Below are 24,188 nucleotides of genomic sequence, written 5' to 3'. Positions count from 1 at the left end.
TAGGCTATTTCCAATTATGATTTTTGAAAGCTACAAAGAATTTGGAGTGGAAAAATGTCTTATGGGCTGCATCAGCCCAGCAGCTGTTTATAATTAAAGCTTCTCCTTTACTCCCTCTGGGCTACTTTCCAGCACAAATACTTTAGTCAGAACTTAGTCCAACCCGCTTTTTTCCTTCACAGCTCCCAGCTCCAGTCTGCAATTGCCTACAGTGCCTTAGTGCAGGCTCTCAAAAAGTTTCACAATAGATGTTCTCCTTGCTAAACACACTAAAGATAGTTATTCAAATAAAAAAAAAAAAACAGCTGGAAATCCAAGGAGTTGGATTCACACAATGCTGTCAATGCCAAAGAAACAGAACCAGCAGAACACATGGAGGCTGTTGATGCAGTTGTGCTGCCAAAGTTGCCGTTTCTCCTCAATGTTGCGTTTACCCCCTTTTTGTGGGGTCCTTTGAAAGAAATGCCCTTTCAGTTTGAATGGTTGTTCTTCACCAGGCAGTACTACATCCATTTTGAGTACTTTCACCAGCTCAGTCTACCTGACTGCAGATTACTTTAGCCAATCTTTCCAGATGTTTGGTTTTCATGCGAGTTTCCCATTCAGGCCTAGGGATATAATCTGGGGCTGCACAGGAGGAAACATATAGCTTTAATTTGGTATGTGAAGGGAGGAATTTCCTAGAATGCTTGCTCCCACTTGACACCCCCTTTGTTTTGATTGGAGGATCATCGGAGGGAAAACGTAGGCCCCACAACAAAGTTGAGACAGTTTGCAAATATTCTGGGATAGGTTTTAATCAGTCTTTTCCTTCCGACTCCCACACAGACTCAGGAGGAAGAACAGGATTCTCTGGCTAGCTTATCCCTTTCTTCTTACTATTTATCTTGTAAGCACTTTGGGGCAGGGACTGTCTTTTTGTTGTGTGTCTGTACGACGTCTAGCACAGTGGGGTCCTGGTGCATGACTTGGACTCCTAGGTGCTACGGTAATACCAATAAACGAACAACAAAAGGACCAGAAGTCTCTATGGTGAAACTCAAGCTTTGTGTTTCCTGCCCGCCTGGGCCATGGGCAGCTTTTTGTCCCCAAAGCCCACCTCCAACAGAGAATTTTGGGAGACTAGGGAATATAGTGCCAGCTTCTCCCCCTGGATTCTAGATGGAAAGAGTGAGCACCTCTCCTTTTGAGGGGCTCCTCCCTTTCCTTTTGCTTCAGCCTTTAGGATTTCCTTCCAATCCCTAAAGAGAGGGGGAAGGGGGTAGATCAACAAGTCTCATCCTGAGAGGGAAAGGCCTCCCTCTATTCTGAATTCAGGTTTCAAGTGGATGTTTTCCACTGATTAATCTGGGACTGGCCCTGGCCCCTGAAAGCAGGCCCTGTGAAGACATCCGTCTCAGCTCATGGAGCGCCTCTTTTTAGGCTGGGCCCTGCAGGCAGTCTGGGGCACTAGTGCTCAACCCAGGTGGTCCCTGCAGCTGGAATCTGATTGGGAAGAGCAAGCTAAGAAGGGCCTACCTGAAATAAGGGTTGGCCAAAGTCCTGGAGAAGAGGATGGGCTAAATGAATTCAGATGGGCCTGGAAACCCCTTACCACCATCCTGTTGCTCCACAGGACCCAAGCTGCTTTTAAGTCCTTCCACTGAGCTTGAAGGCAGGAAGCAGTGCAGCTTCTATCCAAGTTTTTGATTTGCATATAACCACAGAATTCAGCTTATGGTCAACATACCACCCCGCCCCAAGCAGAGGCAGGGGTAGGACATGGCATTGCACAAAACTTGGCAGCTGTGCTGGGGGTAGCTGGCGTTTGCTCAGCGCCTGGGGCTGCTGGGGAGGTTACTGTGGTAAACAGTGTGATGGCGAGCCTGGGGCTATTATTGCATTTTTGATCTCATGGGTTTGGCAAAAGTCAGAATTCAAAAGAGAGAGAGAAATTGGCTAAAAGTCTTTAACAGTTTTTTTTTGTCTACCCTCTGGTTTATGAACACACACACCCCAACCCTCTGCCTACCCCTAAGTGCCTACAAAGTGTCCAAAAATGCAGGCCATTGCACGAGGCCCTGTACAAATTTAGCAAGATACCCCCTTCTTCCACAGCACTTCTAACAGCTTCCTTCATTTCACTGTCTGTTCTGAAAACTCAGGTCAGTGACACCCTGAAAAATACTTTATAATTTAGGCTGCAGGCCTGTTTAGTGGAGCTCTTTGCTGTCTAGGCAAGTGCATTACTACTTTCTACAGCTTCTTTGACTTCTAATTGTGTCAATAAAATCCATTTAAGAAAAGTATTTTGTATCTACTGTCTGAAGAGACTCATTGAGACACCTCAGAAAGAAAACTAATTCTGACCTCAGGATAGACAGAAACAGGAGTGAGGAATTTGCCTAACTACAAACTCAAGGATAAAGGAGGTTAGAAGCACCATCAAACAGTCCCATAAGAAAACTGGCAGAGCGGGAACGGAGTTACCCAATGCATATATAAACCAGTCACAAGAGCAGTGTGCTTTAATAGAATATACAGCTTTAACATCAGGCTCAAGATCTCTATCCCCACCCTGGAAGAATTAACCACCAGAAGTTGGTCACGTTAGAGGAGGCTTTTTCTAGCCTAGATCCAGGTCTCTCTTTAAGCAGGACATGGACAGTACAGAATTACCACTCTGATGACAGTGGTTTCAGTACTAAGCTGTCATTTTCTAACTGCTTTGCCAAGTATTTAGACTAGTTATTTTGCTTATTAACATTCTAGTCTAACCAAATTCTTATTCAGTGTATATCTGCCTATGATGTACTGGGCTTCTACTTCATCTGTCCATTTGTTCCTCATGGATAGTAATTTAAAGCTGTGGTTGTTTGCAATACGTCTGGCTGGTGGTGGCTTTAACCATTTATTTTGAAAAAAAAAAAAAAAAAGTATGATTTAAAGCTGTATATAACTCTTGCTATTGCCTTTCTCCTTTCTGGGAAAAGTCTACTGCAGGCCCTAAATCTTCCCCTACTCCCAGCCTTAACAAGTTAGTCTGATAACACACTGGAACAAACAACTCTGTGGAGAGAAGAAAGAGGAAGAGAGCCTCTTATTAACTTATTGCCAAACAGAGGAAGTACTGCAGCAAACTCAGAAAACACAATCAAGTAGGAGGGGTGGGGATTTAGCTAACTAGTGAGTGATACTGGAGAGCTCCGAGTCAGCTCACTTGCCCTGGTCTGAAAGCTCAGCTTCCTGAACACAATGTTTCTACTCTTGCAGCTATAAAAATATCTCAGAAAATAGTTTAGGTTGCCCCAGCAGATGGGAAGTTCCTCTATTAAAAGTTCCCTATAATCATTGCAAAGGAAAACAGGATGCTAACAGCCAACATGGAAATTCCACCTTAAAGGACTAAGTTTGAGTTTTCTGCTACATTTCCTTCCTCTCTACAAAAAAGAAACCATTAAACCAGAACTGGAAATTTGGTGCAAGGTCATGCAGGTGTCAGAACTTGCACTGCATGTCTTCAGTTTTCATTGGCGCCTGAAGAAGGATTGAGCTGTGAGACTGGAAGTAGGGGACAATTGGGTCTGCATTAGACTATTATCAGAAAGGAGGAAGGCAGCAGCAAGAGTTACAAACACCTCTAAATCATACATTTTTGTCAAACGATTAAAGCCACCACCAGCCAGAAGTATTGCCAGCAATCGTGGCTTTAGATTACTTGGGTGTCCCTCTTGACACATATGCTTGATATTGAAGTTAGCAACAGTTGGACAACAAACAGCGTCAAAATCTTAAATGAGAAATTCAAAGTAGCTAAGTTACCAGGTGTATTGAAAACTGTCTAAGAGATGGTATATAGTCAAGAACACTGTATCAAGATGGAGATGTTTGTAACGAGGTACAACAGGGACCAGTGTTGGGATCAGTTTTATTTAACACCTTTATTATGATCTGCACACCTAGACAGACACCAGATTAATAAATTTACAAGTGGTGCTGACTGGGAGCAATTGCAACACCAGTCACAAGACAGAAACAGAAAGTTATTTAACAGACAAGGAGAGAAAGCAAGCTTTAGCTATAAAAAATGCCACTCATACATCTGGGGGAAATAATTAATCTAAAGCATGGGAAGGAGAAACCTGGGAAGCAATAAGGGTGAAAAACCTAAGAGGTGATAGAGAACAGCAAGTGTTAGCATGCAGTGCATCATGGCTGCAAAAACCCCATCAATTTGTAACTGAAAAGGCATCCCAGTATAGGGAGATTATGATTTTCTATCTACACATCTCAGGTGCGATTTCACAAAATACTGCTTTCAGTTTTGGGCACCCTATCAGCAGAAAGATACTGACAAGTTGAAGGGACTTTAGAGACGGGTTACAAACATTCAGGGGCAGGAGGGACTGATTTATGAAGGAAATGTTGAAAAGAGCTAGATATGAATAGCTGGTTACTTAGCCAGCTTAAGTAGGTGGGAAGAAATCTACAAATATTTGAAGAATGTAAGCACCAAGAAGAGAGGATTTCAGTGTGCTACAAAATGGTACTACTAGCATTAACGAAGTAAACAAGGCTTGAAAAATCCAGTCACCACATGCAAGGGGGAAGCTGACTTTAGCAAGTGAGGATGACCAACACCATCAACTGTTGCAGAGGTGAAGCTTGCTTTTAAAAAATGTCCATCCTTGTAGTTGCAAAGTTAACCTACCAAAAGTGAGTTGTGTTCAAACAGGTACAATGTAATTTTCCAGAAACTACAGACTGCTCCAGTGCACCCGTTGCAGTTTAGAGATTTTCCATACAGCAGCAAAAAGCAAAGTCACATTTATAACAAGACTGCAAGAATTTGCCAGGAAACCAACCCTATGAGCTGGGAAATAATAGGTGGGTTCCTGTGACACAGTGCTGAATGGGGCTTGTTACCCCCCCAGAGACAAAGAGGTGACAGAACCTATGGTGGGGGTACCAGAGTTCAGAGGAACCCTGCAAATACACCTCTACCCCGATATAACGCTGTCCTCGGGAGCCAAAAAATCTTACCGCGTTATAGGTGAAACTGCGTTAGATCAAACTTGCTTTGATCCGCCGGAGTGCGCAGCCCCGCCCCACCAGAGCACTGCTTTACCGCCTTATATCCGAAATCGTGTTATATCGGGTTGCGTTATATCGGGGTAGAGGTGTAGCTAAGTTTGGCCTGGATTTTGAGCTTCGAGTTCCTTTTGTAAATAAAGCCAAGCCTCTGGAAGAGGAGTGAGTTCTCACCTGCTACAAGTTACAGACATTTTGGAGCAGGATGGGGAAATCTGCCCATAAGGTTCAACACTTTCACAGTCTCTATTCCTAACTTAACGTAAAGAAGTCAAACTATCAAGGCCCAATCTAAGAACCTGGATGAAAACTAACAGGTTTTTAAGTTGAACCTTAAGTTAAGGGTAAACTGCTAGCCAGGAAGTCCCAAGCTATGCTTTAGAGCAGTGGTTCCCAAACAGTGGGGCACGCCCTGGAGGAATGTTCAGGAGCGTGCACGGCAGGGCTCGGGCAAGCTCCCATGGGGGGGCGTGGAGGGAGCACCACTCAGTCCTGCTCTGTCCCAGCCCAGCTCCGCCCCCAGCCACAGCTCCTCTCCGCCCCCAGGCCAGATCTGCCTTTATTCCCCAGTTCTGCCCCCAGCCCAACCTCCTCTGCTGAGCCAACTGTGGAGTAATGGGGAGGAGGGGCGCGGCCAGATTCATTACTGGTAAGAGGGCGGGGGGAGATAGAAAAGTTTGGACACTATGGCTTTAGAGACATGCATCACCCGAGTATGAGGACACATTCAGACAATGCTCAAAGGAGAACCAGAGTAATGTAAGGAACTATTTTCAAGGGCTTGGTAACAAGTCTTTACATCTCTAATCTCTATTTTTCTGTTCTTCCACAGGTATGCAGCCTACAATCCAAAGGCAGCCATGGCTCAAAGATTCTTCATGTCAATCAAAAATTCACACTAAGCCTGAACCTGACCACAGCCTTTGGGTTGTTTTCTTTACGTGTAAGATCTGGGTTGAAAAGCAGAGGAGAGGACAGGATTAAAGTAAAGCTTACTTACTTGCAATATCCTGTGCCATTGCGATAGGAGATGCATTTTCCCTCATTGATACAAGGCTTAAAAGCATCTAGGCACTGTAAAGCTGAAAGAAAAGCAATGGAGAGTTAAGCCAGTAACCATCATATGTCATAGCAGTATTAAAACACTTAAGTGTTTAATATTTAAAACTTCAAAAGTAGCCCAAGGGATTGCAGAAGCAATCAAATCCACAATGCTTGTGTAGTGGAGCAACATGGGGGCACTAAAAACATCTAGTTTCTCTTAACAGACAGACTTTCAAAACAAAGCACAGTAACTCTAGCAAACAACGAAGATGTTAGTGGCATTACTCCAATGTATAGGACACAATGGTTTCAAACTTTACACCTTGGCTAGGAGCCACCCTTAAATAAAACAGCTCCCGATGAACTTTCTACTTAGAACATCCTGCACCACACTCTTTTTCCATCCCTTCTTTCCAATCTCTTGGGACATATGCATTAAAAGAGAGGCTCTTTTCCTCAATATCTCACATGCATTTGCTGCTTATTCTCCAAATTAATCCAGAAATTGCTATGACATCACAGTTAATGTGACAATTATGACTGATCAGAAGATTATGGCTGGGAGATAAACAGGAGCAAATTAACTTTTAAGAAACAAAGATTTGTATAACAGAATCTACATACTGAGAAGGAAAGACATTCTGTAGACTGAATATAGAGACCTTTTAGCGAGGCATCAAGCATGGTCTAGTGCAGTGGTTCCCAAACTTTAACAACCTGAGAACCCCTTTCACTAAAATGTCAAGTCTCGCGAACCCCCTCCTAAAAATGAATATTTCCAGGGATTTTCTCCTTTACCTGAATATAAATTATAAAAGCAGTGATCTTGGAAATATAAAATTTGTTTTTATGACATGCTTATTACACACTATTTACTATTAATTATTATTTATAATTACATTATTTTTATTACATTATGAAAACGGCAACACCCTTCCAAGATCTCACTTCTGTAGCTTGTATCACTTTGAATAAGCCTGTTATAAGACAAGGCTCCTATGTTTAATCAAGGAGTATCAGATTTGAAACAGATTTCAACAGGTATTGAAGAAGCCAACTCAAAGAGTTTCTCCTACATATGCATTCAGGTCTTGAGTAGTCCAGGCAAACAACGCACGTTACAACAAAGCTTAAACTTGTTCTTCATAATAATTTTAAAAACAATACTACCTGCCTATTTAATTTTAAAAACAGCAAAAATTATCCACCTCCCTTTCCATTTCTTATAAGGAGTCTTGAAGTTTAAATCTCCTCAGTATGATAGATATGCTTGCTTTGATCTGCTTAGCTCTTGGAAGTCCAGGGGCTCCAGGCTGCTGGCCCCGTGCTGTCTGGGGTCCCTAGGGACAGCTCTGTCCGCCATTAGGGAATTTTTTCCCGAGAACCCCCTGTAACATTTCGTGAACCCCCAGGGGTTCATGAACCCCAGTTTGGGAACCACTGGTCTAGTGAATAAGGCACTAACGGAATAAGGAGACCTAGGTTCTACTCCTGGTTTTGCCACTTGCCTGCTGGATGATCTTGAGCAAGTCACTCCACCTCTGTGCCTCTGTTTTACCCCCACTTAGCCCCCCAGGCCTTTGTCTATTTAGACCAGGGGTGGGCAAACTGGGGCCCCCGGGTGGGGGGGGGGAGAGGCAGAGGGCTCCATGCGTTGCCCTTGCCTCCAGGCACCGTCCCCCACAGCTCCCATTGGCCGGGAATGGGGAACCGTGGCCAATGGGAGCTTCGGGAGAGCTACCTGGAGGCGCGGCAAGGGCAGTGCATGCCGAGCCCGCCACACACCCCACAGGGGCCACAGTGCTTCCTGGAGTGGCATGGGGCCGGGGACAGGGCAGGCAGGCACGGAGCCTGCCCTGGCGCGCGACACTGCCACCTTGGAGCTGCTTCAGGTAAGCGGTGCAGGGCTGGAGCCCAAACCCCTCCTGTACCCCACCCCCCAACTCCCTGCCCTAAACCCCCTGCCTGCACCTTGAATCTCTCCTGTACCCCAACCCCCTGCCCTGAGACCCCTCGTACACCCTGCACCTCTCCTGCACCCCAACCCCTGCCCTGAGCCCCCTGCCGCACCCCGCACCCCTCCTGCACCACAACCCCCTGCCCTGAGCCCCCTCCCACAATCTGTACCTCTCCTGCACCTCAACCCCCTTCCCTGAGCCCTCTCATACACCCCGCACCCCTCCTCTGCCCCAATCCCTTGCCCTGAGCCCCTTCCTGCACACCGCACCCCCTCCCACACTCCGCACTCCCTCACGCACCTCATCCCCCTGCCCTGGCCCTGCATACAATTTCCCCACCCAGATGTGGCCCTCGGCCCAAAAAGTTTGCCCACCCCTGATTTAGACTGTCAGCTTAAGGATACTGTGTGTTTGTAAAGCACTAAACACCACTGATCTTGGTTAAGGCCTCTAGGAGCTTCAGTAATATACTGCCCCCTCTTGCACTGCTATTCTAATCTACAGACCCATGTGTTCCACATGCTGCAGAACAGGCAGCCTCTTATTTCAGTTTTGCTTTATTTGATTTGTATCAAATCCTGAACATTTAACTTCAGCTTCTGTATTTGAATTACTTGTATTTGAGTGAAGCAGACACCTATATCCAGGAGTAATTTGATAAAACAAAGGTGGAGGGGGACTCCTTGTCCAACCAGCACTTAGGGTCTAAATTGTGGACATGAATTTCTCCAACAAGGAACAGAGCTGGTGGGAGGCCCCAGACACAAAGCAACAAAGGCAGAGTTATCAGGCCTACTAAAGTTTCTCAGCATCCAATTATGTTTGCAAACCAGACAACTCAGAAAGGATTGCAGTTACTATATCAGGCTTGAAATGTTATTGCTCAACAATCCTTGAGAATGTAAATAATTCATATACCCTATGAGGTGTGTAGGAACGCTGTACACTCACAACCCAAGCAAAATAAAATAAATTAAGTCCAATATCTAAAGCTACAGCAATTCTATTCCTCACAAAAATGTGAATGCCTGTTTCTTATTAACTTGATTTCAGAAAATGGGGCACTTAGAGACAGTACAGCCTCTGCTCAGTAGTCAGGAAATGAACAAAATTCCTCTCTGAGCCCCTTACGATAACCTATTAGGTCAGGGTTACTAGGCAACAAGAGCTTTAACACAGATTTACAACAGTTATTTTCCAGCAACTGTAAAAAAAGTTCAGTCTGATTACACTTTGCACCCATGGCCTACTCTTTCTCCACTTACCAGCAACATCCATAGCTTCTACATAGTAAATGGCCACATAACCCACACCCCATAGTTATATTTACAACTGTATCCCCAACATTACTGGTGCAGCAGCCTAATTGCTCCCACAGCAAATGTTAAATTTGGGCCAGTATGGTTTTTAATTGTAAAGTGTCTGGGCATTTAAGATTTAGCAACTTCACCCTCTATGGTCCTCTATTATCCTCTAAGTAGGACAAGAAATAAAGTGGCTATAAGCAAATTTTAATGGACTGGCCCAGGAAGACAGAGGTGTGTGTTCATATGTCTCTACCTCAGAGTGCTTGAATTTTCAATCTACCCACACTGATAAGGCCAATACAATGACAACCAGAAGATTTGGTTTATTTCCTCTTCACCAGTACTTGCAAACAGATTTCCATATTTGCTTTGAAGCCTTATGTCACCGAGTGTGGGGGAGTCAGGGCCCTGCAACCCCCACTTCCTGCGATTCACCATGACTCTCAGCCAGGCAGTAAAACAGAAGGTTTATTAGATGACAGGAACATAATCTAAAACAGAGTTTGTCGGTACAGAAAACAGGACCCGTCAGTCAGGTCCATCTTGGGAGGGTGGGAAGTCCAGACCCAGGTTCTGGGCCTCCCCCCATCTCCCCAGGAAGCTCCAAAACTGAAACTCCCTCCAGCCCCTCCTCTGGTCTTTGTCTCTTTCCTAGGCCAGGAGGCCACCTGATCTCTTTGTTCTCTGTAGCGGGGTGGTCACCCGCTCCTGCCCTGAAGGGTTTGAAATCAGCCCTGGGAGAGGGCTGCTGCTGGGAAAGCAGCAAGCCTCGGGGGATTGGGGAAACAGCCACAGCTGTGGCCACGCTCCAATCAGGCCACAGCTGGCCTGTATAAAAAGGCCAGTGGACCAGAAGCACAGACAGACTCTCTCTGCCTTCAGAGAGAGAGGGGGGCCTGGCTGCTGGGAAGCTCAGGGTGCCTAGAGTGAGGCAGGGCTGGGGAAAGGCTAGAGGGGCTGGGGAGCTCCAGGCTGGCAACTCCCCAGGCTGCAGGGCCTTGTCCAAGGCCCCAGGGAGGCACTGTGTTGCAGAGAGAGGCAGCAGGTCCAGACCCAACCTTGCCTATGAGGAGTGGCTTTTACACTGCAGTCTGCCCCAAGGAGCGGGGGCTTGATGATGACTGGCAGTAGCCCAGACTGAGGCAAGGTGGGGATTAGAGGGTTGGGGGTTCCCCAGAGAGGGGAGACCCAGAGGCAGAGTGTGGGGATATTGCCAGGGGGCAGCACCCCAGATAAAAGGGCACCGGGGTCCGTGAGGGACACAGGGCCGGCGGCAAGCGGGACACCGACCTGCAGAGGTGCTCCGGAGGCTGGCGAGCTAATTCCCTGAGACGACTAGCAGGAGGCGCTGCAGGGGTGAGTCCCACATTGCTACAAGTGGTGGAGAATGTGGGCAGAAGCAGTCCGCCCCTGACACAAGGGGCCAGGGCAAGGACTGTTGGACGATTGCCCAGATCCAAGACTGGCGATAGGCGGGACTGTTATTGGAGAGCCTGTGTGGCCTGGCTCGCCGAGCAGCAAGCAGGGCTGCTTCAGCTGCTGCGGGGGAGGGCACATGGACCTCAACGGGGATCAGGCACCTTGGGCAGGAGGCCAGTGCCGGGGCCTAAAGACTGTTTCCCCTGTGGGCGACAGGGACACTTGAAGAGGGAGTGCCCTTATTGGGATGGAGCAAAGAGGCTCCACCTGGGACATGGTGGAGAGACTCGAGTGCCCCCTGTGAAGTTAACGGGGGGGCTCCAAACTTGTTGGGACTGTGGGGAGCTGGGGCACAAGAAGAGGGAGTGCCCTCATGGGACTCCCAGGACCAGGCCTAGCCTGGAGGTGGCCCAAGGAATGCGCTGGCTGTGCTACCTATGCCACAAGGGGGGCCAGAGAAAGCGGCCTTGCCCCCAGAGAAGGAGGGGAAGGCCAGAGGATCGGGCTCGGTCTGAGACTACCCCAAAGCAGGGGGTGGTGAAGACCAGGGGCCCAGAAGAGGGGGGGGGTCTGGGACAGAGGGGCCCCAGCTCAACAGGGGAATCCACATGGGGGCGAGACAGGCCACGGTGGAGACCCAACCAGCAAGGGGAACCCACTTGGGAGCTAAGTGGGCTACAATGGGTACCCAAACCCTTCCGGAGGGTGGCCGGTTGCTCCTCATGCTGGAGCATCTGCGGCAGGAACGGGATGTCCTGCGGGCCCAACTGAGGGGAAAACTGGGCAGGTAGAACAACCCCCCGCCCCTCCGTTAGAGGGGATCTTGAGGTGTGGGGGGGTGTAGTGGGGTAGTCACCTGCTCCTGCCCTGAAGGGCTTGAAATCAGCCCTGGGAGACGGCTGAGACAGCGAGAGGGCTGCTGCTAGGAAAGCAGCAAGCCTCGGCGGATTGGGAAAACAGCCACAGCTGTGGCCACGCCTCAATCAAGCCACAGCTGACTTGTATAAAAAGGCCAGTGGCCCAGAAGCACAGACAGACTCTCTCTGCCTTCAGAAAGAGAGGGGCCTGGCTGCTGGGAAGCTCAGGGTGCCTAGAGTGAGGTAGGGCTGGGGAGTTCCAGGCTGGCAACTCCCCAGGCTGCAGGGCCTTGTCCAAGGCCCCAGAGAGGCACTGTGTTGCAGAGAGAGGCAGCAGGTCCAGACCCAACCTTGCCTATGAAGAGTGGCTTTTACACTGCAGCCTACCCCAAGGAGCAGGGACTTGATGATGACTGGCAGTAGCCCAGACTGAGGCAAGGTGGGGATTAGAGGGTTGGGGGTTCCCCAGAGAGGGGAGACCCAGAGGCAGAGTGTGGGGGTATTGCCAGGGGGCAGCACCCCAGATAAAAGGGCACCGGGGTCCGTGAGGGACATGGGGCCGGCGGCAAGCGGGACACCGGCCTGCAGAGGGTGCTCTGGAGGCTGGCGAGCTAATTCCCTGAGATGGCCAGCAGGAGGCGCCGCAGGGGTGAGTCCCACATTCTACATTCTCCAACACCTTCAGTTGGCACCTTGCAGGGGAGGGGCCCAGGCCATCACTTGAGAGGAGACAGGGTGTCGGCCATGCTCTGTACAGACAGCATCACACCTGCCTAGGGCTCTGCAACAATCACACACCCTTATCCCACCACCTAGATACTTAAGAAATGCATAGAGGAAACTGAGACACCCACACAGTATTCAGAGGAAACCTTAATAACATTCCCACTTTGTCACTACAATGAAAACTGACTGTTTGACTTTTTGTAACCCAGTCAAAAGTGTAACTAGCATTTGGCCACCAATATAGACTTAACTTTCAATAGCATCTTGGCATGGCCAAGAATAAGGAAATAAGAGGGTGACTGCATTCAGTTTTTCTATAATGATCCTGCAGAGCAGTGAATCAAAGCAGAGTAGCACAGGCAAAGAAGAGTAGATTCTTACAGTAGCAAGAAATGTGTGCAGCCTCTGTCCCAGTTTATCAGCCCAAAGACTGGAACAGAAGAGCAAAGATTAAGTCCCTCTGTTTTTCCAACAAAATAGCATCACCTTGAACTGCTGCCTAGCAGATCATTAAAGCACTGAGGGTTACGTTGTCAGTTTCAATAGCTGTACAAATTGGACAGTACAAATCAAGCATTTAACTGTAGTGCATGATAGGGCATGATAATCCAATACTGACTAAACAGAAGTGAAAGCGACTTCTTTGTGTACTTCCTTCAGCTTGGACAATTAAAATAGACTAAACAAAAACAATCAAATATAAATAAGATTAAAATTGTTCCAATTACATTACAAATATTTAAAATTACTGAAAGAGGTACTCAAAAAGCTAAAATAGTTTAACCTGAAAACATTCTTTTATATACACAAGGGAAATTAGAGTCTATGGCTCCCATAGCAAAATTAGCTTCTTCTCTGTGCAAGAAGCATTGCTAAAATTATCATGAAATGCAGGAAGACAATTTAATAATGAATGCAGAGAAATAAGCAACTTCAGTTACTTTGTTTACATCAAAAACCATGTCTAGGCTACCTTACCAAGCTACACACAAGAGTCAGAAAATAAAAGTAAAGCTTCAAATATCATGAACTCACCCACAATAAACAGTATATTAAGGTTATGCTAAACATAGTTACCTGAAAATGTACTGTATGCTCAACATGAAGGAAGAGGGTATTCTCTGGAAAGACAGGTCTGGTCAGTCTATTTTGTCTTCTAAAGTTGCACAGGGACCAAGTGGATCAAACAAGGTTTTTGAGTCATGTTGTCACTGATTCTTACCCCTTCTCTCACAAGATCCCTCCTGCCTTCATTAATCATTAGGTTAGCGTATAACTGATCTGCCTCTTCAGCCTGAAAGAGCTTGCAACATAGCCAAGGAGGCTGCTATGACTTTGTCTCCTTTTCTTTTGTCAGAAAATTCGTTTTCTTAGAGTACATCTTCACGGCAGCATTCACTCGGGTGATTGGCAACTGGGTGCCTAGGCCGGGTGTGAGCAGCCACAGTACAAAGCCACATCTGAATTACTGTGTCCTCACTGGTGCTGTGCTCACCCCTGTGTGTGTCGCTAGGACTGCCGGGCACATCCCACGGTTCTTTGTGCGGCAGTAAACTGAGCTGCTCCATGATTCTTTCTGAGTGAAGTGTGAGAGAATTTGTCTGTCTTCTAGGCACATGGGGAAAATTGTGGGAAGGCACTGGAGGACTATCAGCACTCTAGTGGTTTAGCCTGCATCCTCACTGCTAAGTGGGTGGGTTACCAGACCAAGTGAAAACAACACTCAGGCTCTATCCCTAGCAAGGCCAACTAGCCCAGGCTGAAAGCACCAAACTCACATGAGGGTCGTGTAGGTGAACAGAAGGGGTTTTTGTGGCAACACCCAAGCAAAAAACCTAAATTAATTCTGCAGTGAAGACATACGCTGAGTAGATCCAAATCCTCAGCCAGTAGGTCTACTTTAGCCTGCACATCAGGCCGTATCTCCAAGGATATTATAGTGAAAGAATTGGCAGCCACAGATATGACAGCATCAGATGCATCGAATGACGTTCCCAAGGAACTGACTCTTACAACATCTTAAGCATCTTGCTTGAAAGGTGTTCATGCAAATGTGACAATTTATCCCAGATTTAACTTCACTGGCAAAGGAACCTCTTAATGAGTGATGTGCAAGGTTAAAGAGGGGGGGGGGGGGGGAAGTAAGCTCGTGCCCCTTCTTGATTCTTTATGATGTAAAAAGCAACCTGAAAGCTGTGATTTTTTTTTTTATACTTCTGCTTTTTTTTACCTTAGAGATTCAGGCCCAATCTAGGCTTGAAAGTCGAAAAGAAATAGTGAAGTTTTATCCCAAGAACTAAGGCCTTGTCTACACTACAGGAGAAATTTGATCTAAGCTACGCAATTTAAGTTACGTGAATAGCGTATGTAGCTTAGCTCTACTTACCGCAGGGTCCACACTACGTGATGTCAACTGGAGACGCTCTCCCGTTGACTCCCCCTACACTTCTCGATCCAGTGGAGTACAGGAGTTGATGGGAGAGCGATCTGCGGTCAATTTAGCGGGTCTTCACTAGACCCACTAAATTGACTGCCGATGCATTGATCGCCATTCGTGGATCCCCCAGTAAGTGTAAACAAGCCCTATGAGAGTTAGAGTTCAGCTATTAAGAGAAGGCTTTCAGCAGGCATCTAAATGCCATACTTGGAGACAACTGAAAAGGCCCTCATATCTGGCTGAAACAGAGATATCATGATGGGGTAATAAGGTTAATAAACTCATAAGAACAGCCATACTGGGTCAGACCAATGGTCCACCTTGCCCAGTATCCTGTCTTCCTACAGTGGCCAATGCCAGGTGCTTCAGAGGGAATGAACAGAACAGGTAATCATTAAGCGATCCATCCCCTATTGCCCATTCCCAACTTCTGGCAAACAGAGGCCAGGGACACTTGAGAGCCTGGTTTTGCATCCCTGCCCATCCTGGCTAATAGCCATTGATGGACCTAGTCTCCATGAACTTATCTAGCTCTTTTTCGAACCCTGTTATACTCTTGGCCTTCGTAACATCCTCTGGCAAAGAGCTGCACAGGTTGACTATAGATTAAAAAGGGACGAGTGAAATACAAATGTAAAAGAGTAGTAAAATATAAAACTGTTAAAGATTGTTGAATTCAGGCAATCACAAATCTTTATGCCTCCAACTATAAGGCGTCTTGGGGGAACTTATGGAATATGTTGAGGCTATCATGCCAAGGTTAACTCAGGAATAGTTGATAGACTTAGAAAGACCAATAAAGGAAGGCAGTCACATAAGCTATTACAATCAAAGCCAACACAAAAATCCCAGGACAAAAGTGGTTTTCAGTAGAGTTTTATACGATGACAGATATTAGATATCACTACAGGTAAGCCAACCATGCTAATGATTTCTTAGAGTAAGGAAACTCCCACTATAATGAAAGATGGTATAACAAATAACAAAGCTGCAAAGACAAACTACTACACATGACTCATTTAAACCAATTTTGCTTCTTAATGTAGAAAATATTTTCAAAGACTGGCCAGAATAAAAACAGTCCTGCCTCAATTAATACACACTGATCAAACCGGTTTCATCCATAACATACAACTGAGTGATAACAGACAAGTCATAAGAGTAATTCATGATAGGCAGAACAGAACAACCCAAATAAAGGTCTGCTGTTATCCTTAGATGCTGAGGTGGCCTTTGATAAAGTAGAGTGGTCTTTCCTGGAAACATTGCTATCAAGGATGAGTTTTGGAGGCAATATGAAGACATGGATAAATATGACTCCCCTTCTACTGGGACAAAAGTTAATAAGGTACACTCCCAAGAATTCTAACTACAAAACAGGAACCAGACAACGCTATCCTCCTTTATTGAACTCCTGGCACAAAATATATGGCAAAATAGCAGCATAACAGGGGTTAACAATTAATAAAACAGAACATAAAATTGTGCTGCATACAGACAATGTGATACTAATGGTTTCCAATTTAGTGAAATCTAAGGCTTCTGAAAAATTAATGAATTCAGGGATATATCAGGCTATATAGTTATTACACACACACACACACACAGCTAGAGGAATCTATGATGAGAAAGCTGCAAGATGTATTTGAGTTTGTCATCTAAACTAAACATTTAATAGTCAATCTCTCTCCTATCCTCAATCAGCATATGAATTTTTCCTCCCATTATTTCAATCTGAAAAAAAATGCACTGGTCTTGGATGCATACTTGAGTAATGATAATAAATAATATTGCACTCTTGTCTAGTGTTTTTCATCAGCAGACCTCTAAGCACTTTACAAAGGAGATCAGTATCATTATTCCATTTTACAGATAGGGAAACTAAGGCACAGAGAGAAGAAGTGACCTGCCCAAGGTTGCCCAGCAGGCAGAGCCAAAAATAGATCCTAGGTCTCCTGAGTCCCAGTCCAGTGCTCTACCCATTAGGCTACACTGCTGCTTTGTACGGTCCAATAAGTTACCCAGAAAAAAACAAGAAAACTCTATAGACCCACTCGAAGAGGGACTGGGAGTACCAAATTTACTAATATATATCTGAACAGCTCAACTAAAGTTACCATCAGCCTTGTACCATAGTGACCCCAGTAAACATGTGGTGGAAATCAAACAGGACTTTAAAAATAAATGTAGTGCATTGATTTTTTACCTAAGAAATACAGACTAACACAAAAAGAAAAATATCCATGTCCCATGGTGACACTGTGGATACGGAATTTGATATAAACAGGTAGATCCTGCCGTCCCCACTTACACCCATCAGAAACAATCTAGAATTTCAAGGATTATGTAATCCAATAGATAATAAATAGGAGGGAAAAGGGTACACACAACCATCAGAGAGCTATTCTATAATAAACTTATGGATATTAATACCATCAAAGAACTCATGGGGAATATTATTATACCAGTCTGGGCTTATTTGTTACTAAGGCATTATATGAAATTCCATTTAGGAAGTCCAAGTTTTAGGAGACCATTAGCAAGGATAGAAACACTGATTTTTGGGAAAAGACCTCTCAAATGGCCTGGGATAACACATATGGTATAACACTGGTTATCTACACATGGTATAATGAAAGATTACTGATGGACCTAGAACAGTGGTTTTCAACCTTTGGTCCATGGACCCCTGGGAGTTCACAGAATGTGTCTAGGATTTCCAAAGGGGTACACGCCTCCATTTGAAATTTCTTAGGGGTTTGCAAATGAAAAAAGGTTGAAAACCTCTGATCTAGAAGATAAGACTACCTCTACAGAAAAATGGAAAGAGCATCTAAAATAAATACCACTTTGGAACAAAGGGAAAATATCTGGAGAAAGGATCAATACCTCATTTATTTGTGTATCCATTAAGGAAAACTACAAAATATTTTACCAATGGTATGTTGCTCCATTTAAGCTAAGGAAAATATATAAAGGAGGAGTCAAATCCTGGAAAAGATATGAAGGAATGGGGACCTCTCTGCATAAAGAGTCAGAATGCCCTAAAATTTAGGGGGGGGGGAGAGACAGAAATAGAATTTAAGCTAACTAGTTAGGCTACCCATAAAACCCATGGTAAATCTATCAGATTACAGTACAAAAAAAAAAAAAAAAAAGAGTATTGACTCTAGGAAGGACCCATCAACAAACATAATTATTACTAGCAGCCAGATGGTGAGAGAGTTCACTTTTGGAAAAGGACAGTTCTTCCAACAGTAGTGGCACGGAGAAATAAAGTAGAGAAAATCCTTTCAATGAAAAAATGATAGCCTTATATCAGGATGAAGTCAATTTTATAATTACTGGTTACCATTTTGGGAATCTGAATAAGCGAAATACAGATAAGGTGTTGCCAAAATGCAAATGAGTCTTTAAAGGTAGCAGATATTGGTTATGAATAAGGTTTGTTAATACTTGTATGAAAAATTCATGTATGTTAATAATGACAATAAATTTTTTGAAGAGGGAAAGGCCTTTTAAATCAAACTGATTAAACTTTGTTTTGTTTCTGTAGAGACCTATTCTGTAGAGAGAGAGGGATAGCTCAGTGGTTTGAGCATTGGCCTTCTAAACCCAGGGTTGTGAGTTCAATCCTTGAGGGGGCCACTTAGGGATCTGGGGCAAAATCAGTACTTGGTCCTGCTAGTGAAGGCAGGGGGCTGGACTCGATGATCTTTCAAGGTCCCTTCCAGTTCTAGGAGATAGGATATCTCCATTTAACTTCCATGACTAACAAAGGATTAATTAACTCAAAACATTAAATATTCCACATCTTCAAATGAGGTATTAAGAGCTCACAACATCCTCTAATCCTCCAACAAAACCAGGAAGATTAGACTTTATATTCCTGATAGTTCTATGGAAAAACAAGCAGAATTCTTATTAAAAAGCCATTCCAGGCATTTTTATACCCTAAAGCAATAAAAAGAGCACAAGCCCAGTATTTTCAAATCTTTTGATCTCACTTAATATAGCAGACTGCAACTTCCTTCCACTGTGTTGATCTTCCTGGCTTCTTATGGTACTGTGGGTGTAAGGCAGGGGTCTCAAACTCAATTTACCTTAGCGCCAGTGCCAGTCCTCAAATCCTCCCAGTGGGCCAATGTCACTCATGCCACCCAGAACCCGCCTCCCAAAAACTCTGTCCCCCAAAAAACTCTAACTCCCACCTGCCTAAGGCTCTGGGAAAGAGTTTGGGTGGGGGAGGAGGTCTGGGGTAGGGGATTGGGGTGCAGGCTCTGGGAGGGAGTTTGGGTGCAGGAGATAAGTGACTTGCTGAGCGGGTTTTGGTTAAAGTCTGCAGCTTTGGGGGCGTGGACCAGACTTGGGTCTGTGTTGCAGCAGACTAGCGTGTCTGGCTCAACAAGGCAGGGTTCTGGAGTTCAAAGCCATCAGGGAAAACGGGCTCAGATAATTTCAGCACATCAGGTGACAGTCCCAAAGGGATCTCTGTAACCAAACCCACCACACAAGGTTACTTCCTCCCCTGGGTGTGGGGAGGGGACAAAGCATTGATCTATGGGGCTGGATACTGTTCAGGATGGCTATGAATTGTTTAACCTCCCTAGTGTAGAGAGATGTTTGTGCAAGGCACTGCATTTAGCCGTATGGAGTGGAAATCCATCAACTTCATGATTAAATTTGTTAGTCTCTAAGGTGCCACAAGTACTCCTGTTCTTTTTGCGGATACAGACTAACACGGCTGCTACTCTGAAACTAGTCTGTGAAAGACGCTTATTGGAACATCTCTGAGGGTAAGATTTCTTTGTATTCAGTTTCTGAAATGTATTAGGCTTAGACTTGCATGTTTTGGTTTTATTTTGCTTGGTAACTTACTTTGTTCTGTGTGTTATTACTTGAAACCACTTAAAATCCTACTTTTTATACTTAATTAATAAACAAAAGTTATTTTATTAACCCAGAGTAAGTGATTAATACCTGGGGGAGCAAACAGCTGTGCATATCTCTCTATCAGTGTTATAAAGGGCAGACAATTTGAGTTTAAGCTTTATACAGAGTAAAACGGATTTATTTGGGGTTTGGATCCCATTGGGAGCTGGACGTCTGGGTGCAGAAGGGGTGAGAGGTTGTCCTCTGGGAGGGAGTTTGGGTGGGGGAGGGGGTCAGGGTGCAGGCTCTGGGATGAGTTTGGGGGCTGGGGGAGTGTGGAGAGGGGGTGCAGGCTCTGGGAGGGAGTTTGGCGGTAGGAGGAAGGGTGTGGGGAGGGGTGGGGGTGCAGGCTCTGGGAGGGGGTTGGGGGTGAAGCATTTACCTGGAGCTCCAAGGCAGGGCAGCCTGCGGGGCCTCCACGTGCTTCTGCCCCCAGGCACCGCCCCCCCAGTGTCCCATTGGCCGCAGGGGCACTCAGGGCGGGGGCAGCGTGCGGAGGCACAGCCCCACCCTGCCCCTGGGCTGCAGGGAGGGGCCGGCAGCCACTGGAGCGAGCAGGCAGACGCCGTTCAGCTCCGCTGCACTGCCAGGGCCCCCGAGCGGGGAGAGCCTGGGGACGGCAGGTGGGGCCAAGGGAGAGACCCGGCCCCAAAACTGCTAGAGCCCCACAGGCCACATTGGGGAGGCTCGCGGGCCACAGATGGCCCATGCGCCGGGAGTTTGAGACCCCCTGTAAGGTTTAACACCTTTAGGGATAGCTCAGAGGTTTGAGCATTAGCCTGCTAAACCCAGGGTTGTGAGTTCAATCCTTGAGGGGGCCATTTGGGGATTTAGTTGGGGATTGGTCCTGCTTTGAGCAGGGGGTTGGGCTAGATGACCTCCTGAGGTCCCTTCCAACCCTGATATTCTATGATATCCACAGCTTATCTAGCTAAGACCAAGAGGAAACATGAATCATGTGAGAAAAGTACTCAGATCCTTGCATGGAAATTGGTAAAGCCCAGCAACTTTCTTCACTACAAGTGGTTTGAACAGAAAGATAAACTAAAGATCCTCAGCAGGGCACTAAGTCCTCATTTCTAGAGAAAGCTACTATGGTGAGATTCTGTACACAGAAAACAAAGCTTGCAATGCAATACACTCCCAAGGTACGAGCTTCTACAACACTGGAGAAAACTCCATGAAACTAACTGTTATCAGATACGTTGAAACCACTGCCCATGGACATCAGGAGCAATATCTCACAGTTTCCTCTACACAGTTCATCCCCTTGATCACTATCAAGCTTCAGAGAGTTCATCTGAAGGTCCTTACAAAGGGCAATACTATTCCCCCACCCACACCAACATTACATGAGACTGATCAGTAAGGAAGGGGCGTAGCTACAGGTGGGCTGGAATTAGCACCGAGGCCCACCCAATCCAAGCCTGAGGTATGTCAGAGGCATACTCATGCTAGCTCAATGAAAAAAATAAAACAGAATACAGCCATGGAAGTGGTAGGAGGGACTGGTCACCATAAGTCCATGCCATTTGAGATGCTGGGTACATACTTGGGGTGGCTAGCCCCTCATGATGCTCTGGCTACGACTTCTGTTTTTAGGCACTAGCCCAAGCAAAGCTAGTGCAAAGCTAGTGCAGTTACATCTATGCAAGCTCGGAATCAAACCCCCAACTTGAATGTAACCAGACTTTACGGGTATATCGACACCACGTTCATGCTTCCAACTGCAATAGACAGACTTGTGCTAGCTCTGCTTGAACTAGCATGCTAAAAATAGCTGGCCCTGAGATGGCATGGGCAGTGGCTCGTGATAGCCACCTGAGTATGCACCAGGGAGTCCAGGTAGGTTTGTACTTGGTGGCTAGTTAAAGTATAGCTAGTGAGTGTCCGTTTAGTTCAGCTGGTAAGCAGCAGCACGCTCCCAGCTGCAGCACAGACATACCCCAGGGCTCCCTTCCCATCCCAGGACTCTCCCTTGGTAGACGTGCCTGGCTGGGCTGAGGGGTGCGGTGACTTGCGGAGAAGGTGCAGAGCCAGGGCAGGAAGGAGCCTCTATCTGACTTCAGGGACCAGGACAGATGGGCAGTTCCTGCCCACAGGCATGGGGGGTGGTGGGGAGGGGCACAGCATCCATTTATCAGCAAAGTGCGGGTCACAGCATGGCTGGGGCTTCAGTCTCCAACCCCACAACAGGGCAGGGATTTATGGCGGGGCAGGCGTTTCCCAGCTGCCTACAGGCACAGCAACACAGCCCAGGGCACTTCCCTTCCCCATCCTCTTTCTGCCTGCCTTTCTCTCCCCCAACCCTGGCCACCTTCCCAGACCCACCCATGGCTACACCCAGGGAGGGAGGGACGGACGAATGGACGGACGCGCGCGCGCACACACAAACACACACACCCCCATGAAGGAAAGAGGAAGTTCAGTCTCCAAACCTGCAGGCTTGCCCTGAGGACAGAGCATTGTCCAGCCACCGTAAGTTGAGCCCACCCTATCCACACCCTTGCAGTAAGGTACTGAAAGACCATGAGTCCAGTGTAAATACACTGATGACATTCAGCTGTGTGTTTTCTTCATCAATGCAGCCCATGCCATCACCACAATTTTTCCAAGCACTAGGAATGTCAGTGAAGAGTAGCTGGCTCATACGGAACATAGGAAAGACAGAGATGTTACCAGAGAGAGGTAAGAAATTTGAGGCACGAGAGAACATCAGTTCTTCCTTGAATCGAAGAATCGGAACAGTGCTCCTCAAGATAGCCCTGGGACCCTGCTGGATTTCCCTCTGCTCTGAGGCACTCGTTGCATTAGAGGCAAGGAACACTTTCTACCATCTGGAATATGCTGAGCAGCAAAACTGCAGCTGCAGAACACCTTACTAGCAGAGATCAGACAGAGACCAGCCTTGCCCAAGTTCTAGTAAAAAGCAACGTTTACCTCTTTGATAAAGAAGGCATTTGTGACTTTGCACTCCATATGTTTATGGAAATATGCTTATGAGTGTAAATATAATGCAACTGGAATATGCTTTATGCAAAAGGTCTCTTGTAAGGTATCATTACAAAGCTTATAATCTACTGACTGTGTTCATCCTATTTGTATGAATGTACCATGCTTGTATTTAAAACTAGAAATATGAAGTATTACTCTGAGGTGCTATTGTAATTATACAAATTGTGGGCCATTAATGGTGGCTTAGAATCTTGATGGCTCCCATTAACTAGAACAATTGGTTGTAAATGTCTCCGTTTACTTGTAAGCCTTCCTGTGTTCGTGTGAGTCTGGCCGGAAAGAATGGAGGCTTGGGGTCTCACAGGACATGTGACCATGTCACCTGGTACTAGAATCTATCTTAAACCTGAGGCTTTTCCATTTAGACGGCAGGGTGGTGACCCAGAGAGACAAAAGATTCCCGCCTTGTGCCAAAGCCATAAAAGGGGGTGGAACAGAACAAAGGGGACTGCAGTCATGAGAAATCCCCTAGTTACCACCTGAGCTGGAACTAACAAGAACTGTACCAGGGGAAAGGATTGGACCCAGACTAAGGAGGAGTCTGGTCTGTGAAAGAAGCTTATTGGAACAACTCTGAGGGTGAGATTTACCTGTATTCAGTTTCTTAAATGTATTAGGCTTAGACTTGCGTGTTTTGTTTTATTTTGCTTGGTAACTTACTTTGTTCTGTCTGTTATTATTTGAAACCACTTAAATCCTACTTTTTATACTTAATAAAATCACTTTTGTTTATTAGTAAACCCAGAGTAAGTGATTAATACTTGGGGGAGCAAACAGCTGTGCATATATCTCTATCAGTGTTATAGAGGGCTGACAATTTATGAGTTTACCCTATATAAGCTTTATACAGAGTAAAACGGATTTATTTGGGGTTTGGATCCCATTGGGAACTGGGTGTCTGGGTGATGGAGATAGGTGACTTGCTGAGCAATTTTTGGTTAAAGTCTGCAGCTTTGGGGGCGTGGACCAGACCTGGGTCTGTGTTGCAGCAGACTAGCGTGTCTGGATCAACAAGGCAGGGTTCTGGAGTCCTAAGCTGGCAGTGGAAAATGGGCTCAGAGGTAATTCCAGCACATCAGGTGACAGTCCCAAGGGGGTCTCTGCGACCAAACCCATCACAACATTCTTGCAGTAACAGTAGCTTCCCAGGGTGACAAACTGGGGAGAATGAAGAAGAAAACAGTAAAAGAACAATCATGCATCCCAGGAACACGGGAAGTTGAGAGAAAATTGCCCTTTCTCCAATGTACAGTTACCAATGATAGTAGGTATCTTACAAAAGGCTAAAATAGATTACATAAAGATTTGCCAACTGAAAGGTTGAAAGAACTCCAGAGGGATGGAACAGTACAGACAGGGACGGTGGAAGGATGTTTCGCGCCCTAGGCGAAACTTCCACCTTGCGCCCCCCCCCCCCCCCCCC

The 24,188-nt window shown here is 46.1% G+C and overlaps 1 protein-coding gene across 1 annotated transcript in view; it reads right to left on the bottom strand.

The window, feature by feature from the left end:
• LOC113407516 (neurogenic locus notch homolog protein 2-like) overlaps positions 1 to 24,188 on the bottom strand; it is a 140,920-nt gene that overhangs the window by 106,166 nt on the left and 10,566 nt on the right. Inside the window, exon 2 of the mRNA XM_026656110.2 lies at positions 6,071 to 6,152. Coding sequence (XP_026511895.1) covers positions 6,071 to 6,152 — 82 coding nt within the window. The remainder of the gene's footprint in view (positions 1 to 6,070; positions 6,153 to 24,188) is intronic.

The sequence above is a fragment of the Terrapene carolina genome, unplaced genomic scaffold (assembly GCF_002925995.2).
Source record: "Terrapene carolina triunguis isolate 2854851 unplaced genomic scaffold, T_m_triunguis-2.0 Scaffold212, whole genome shotgun sequence".
Taxonomy (NCBI): domain Eukaryota; kingdom Metazoa; phylum Chordata; order Testudines; family Emydidae; genus Terrapene; species Terrapene triunguis.
The sequence above is the reverse complement of the archived record's forward strand: the minus strand, read 5'-3'. Positions and strand labels throughout refer to the sequence as shown.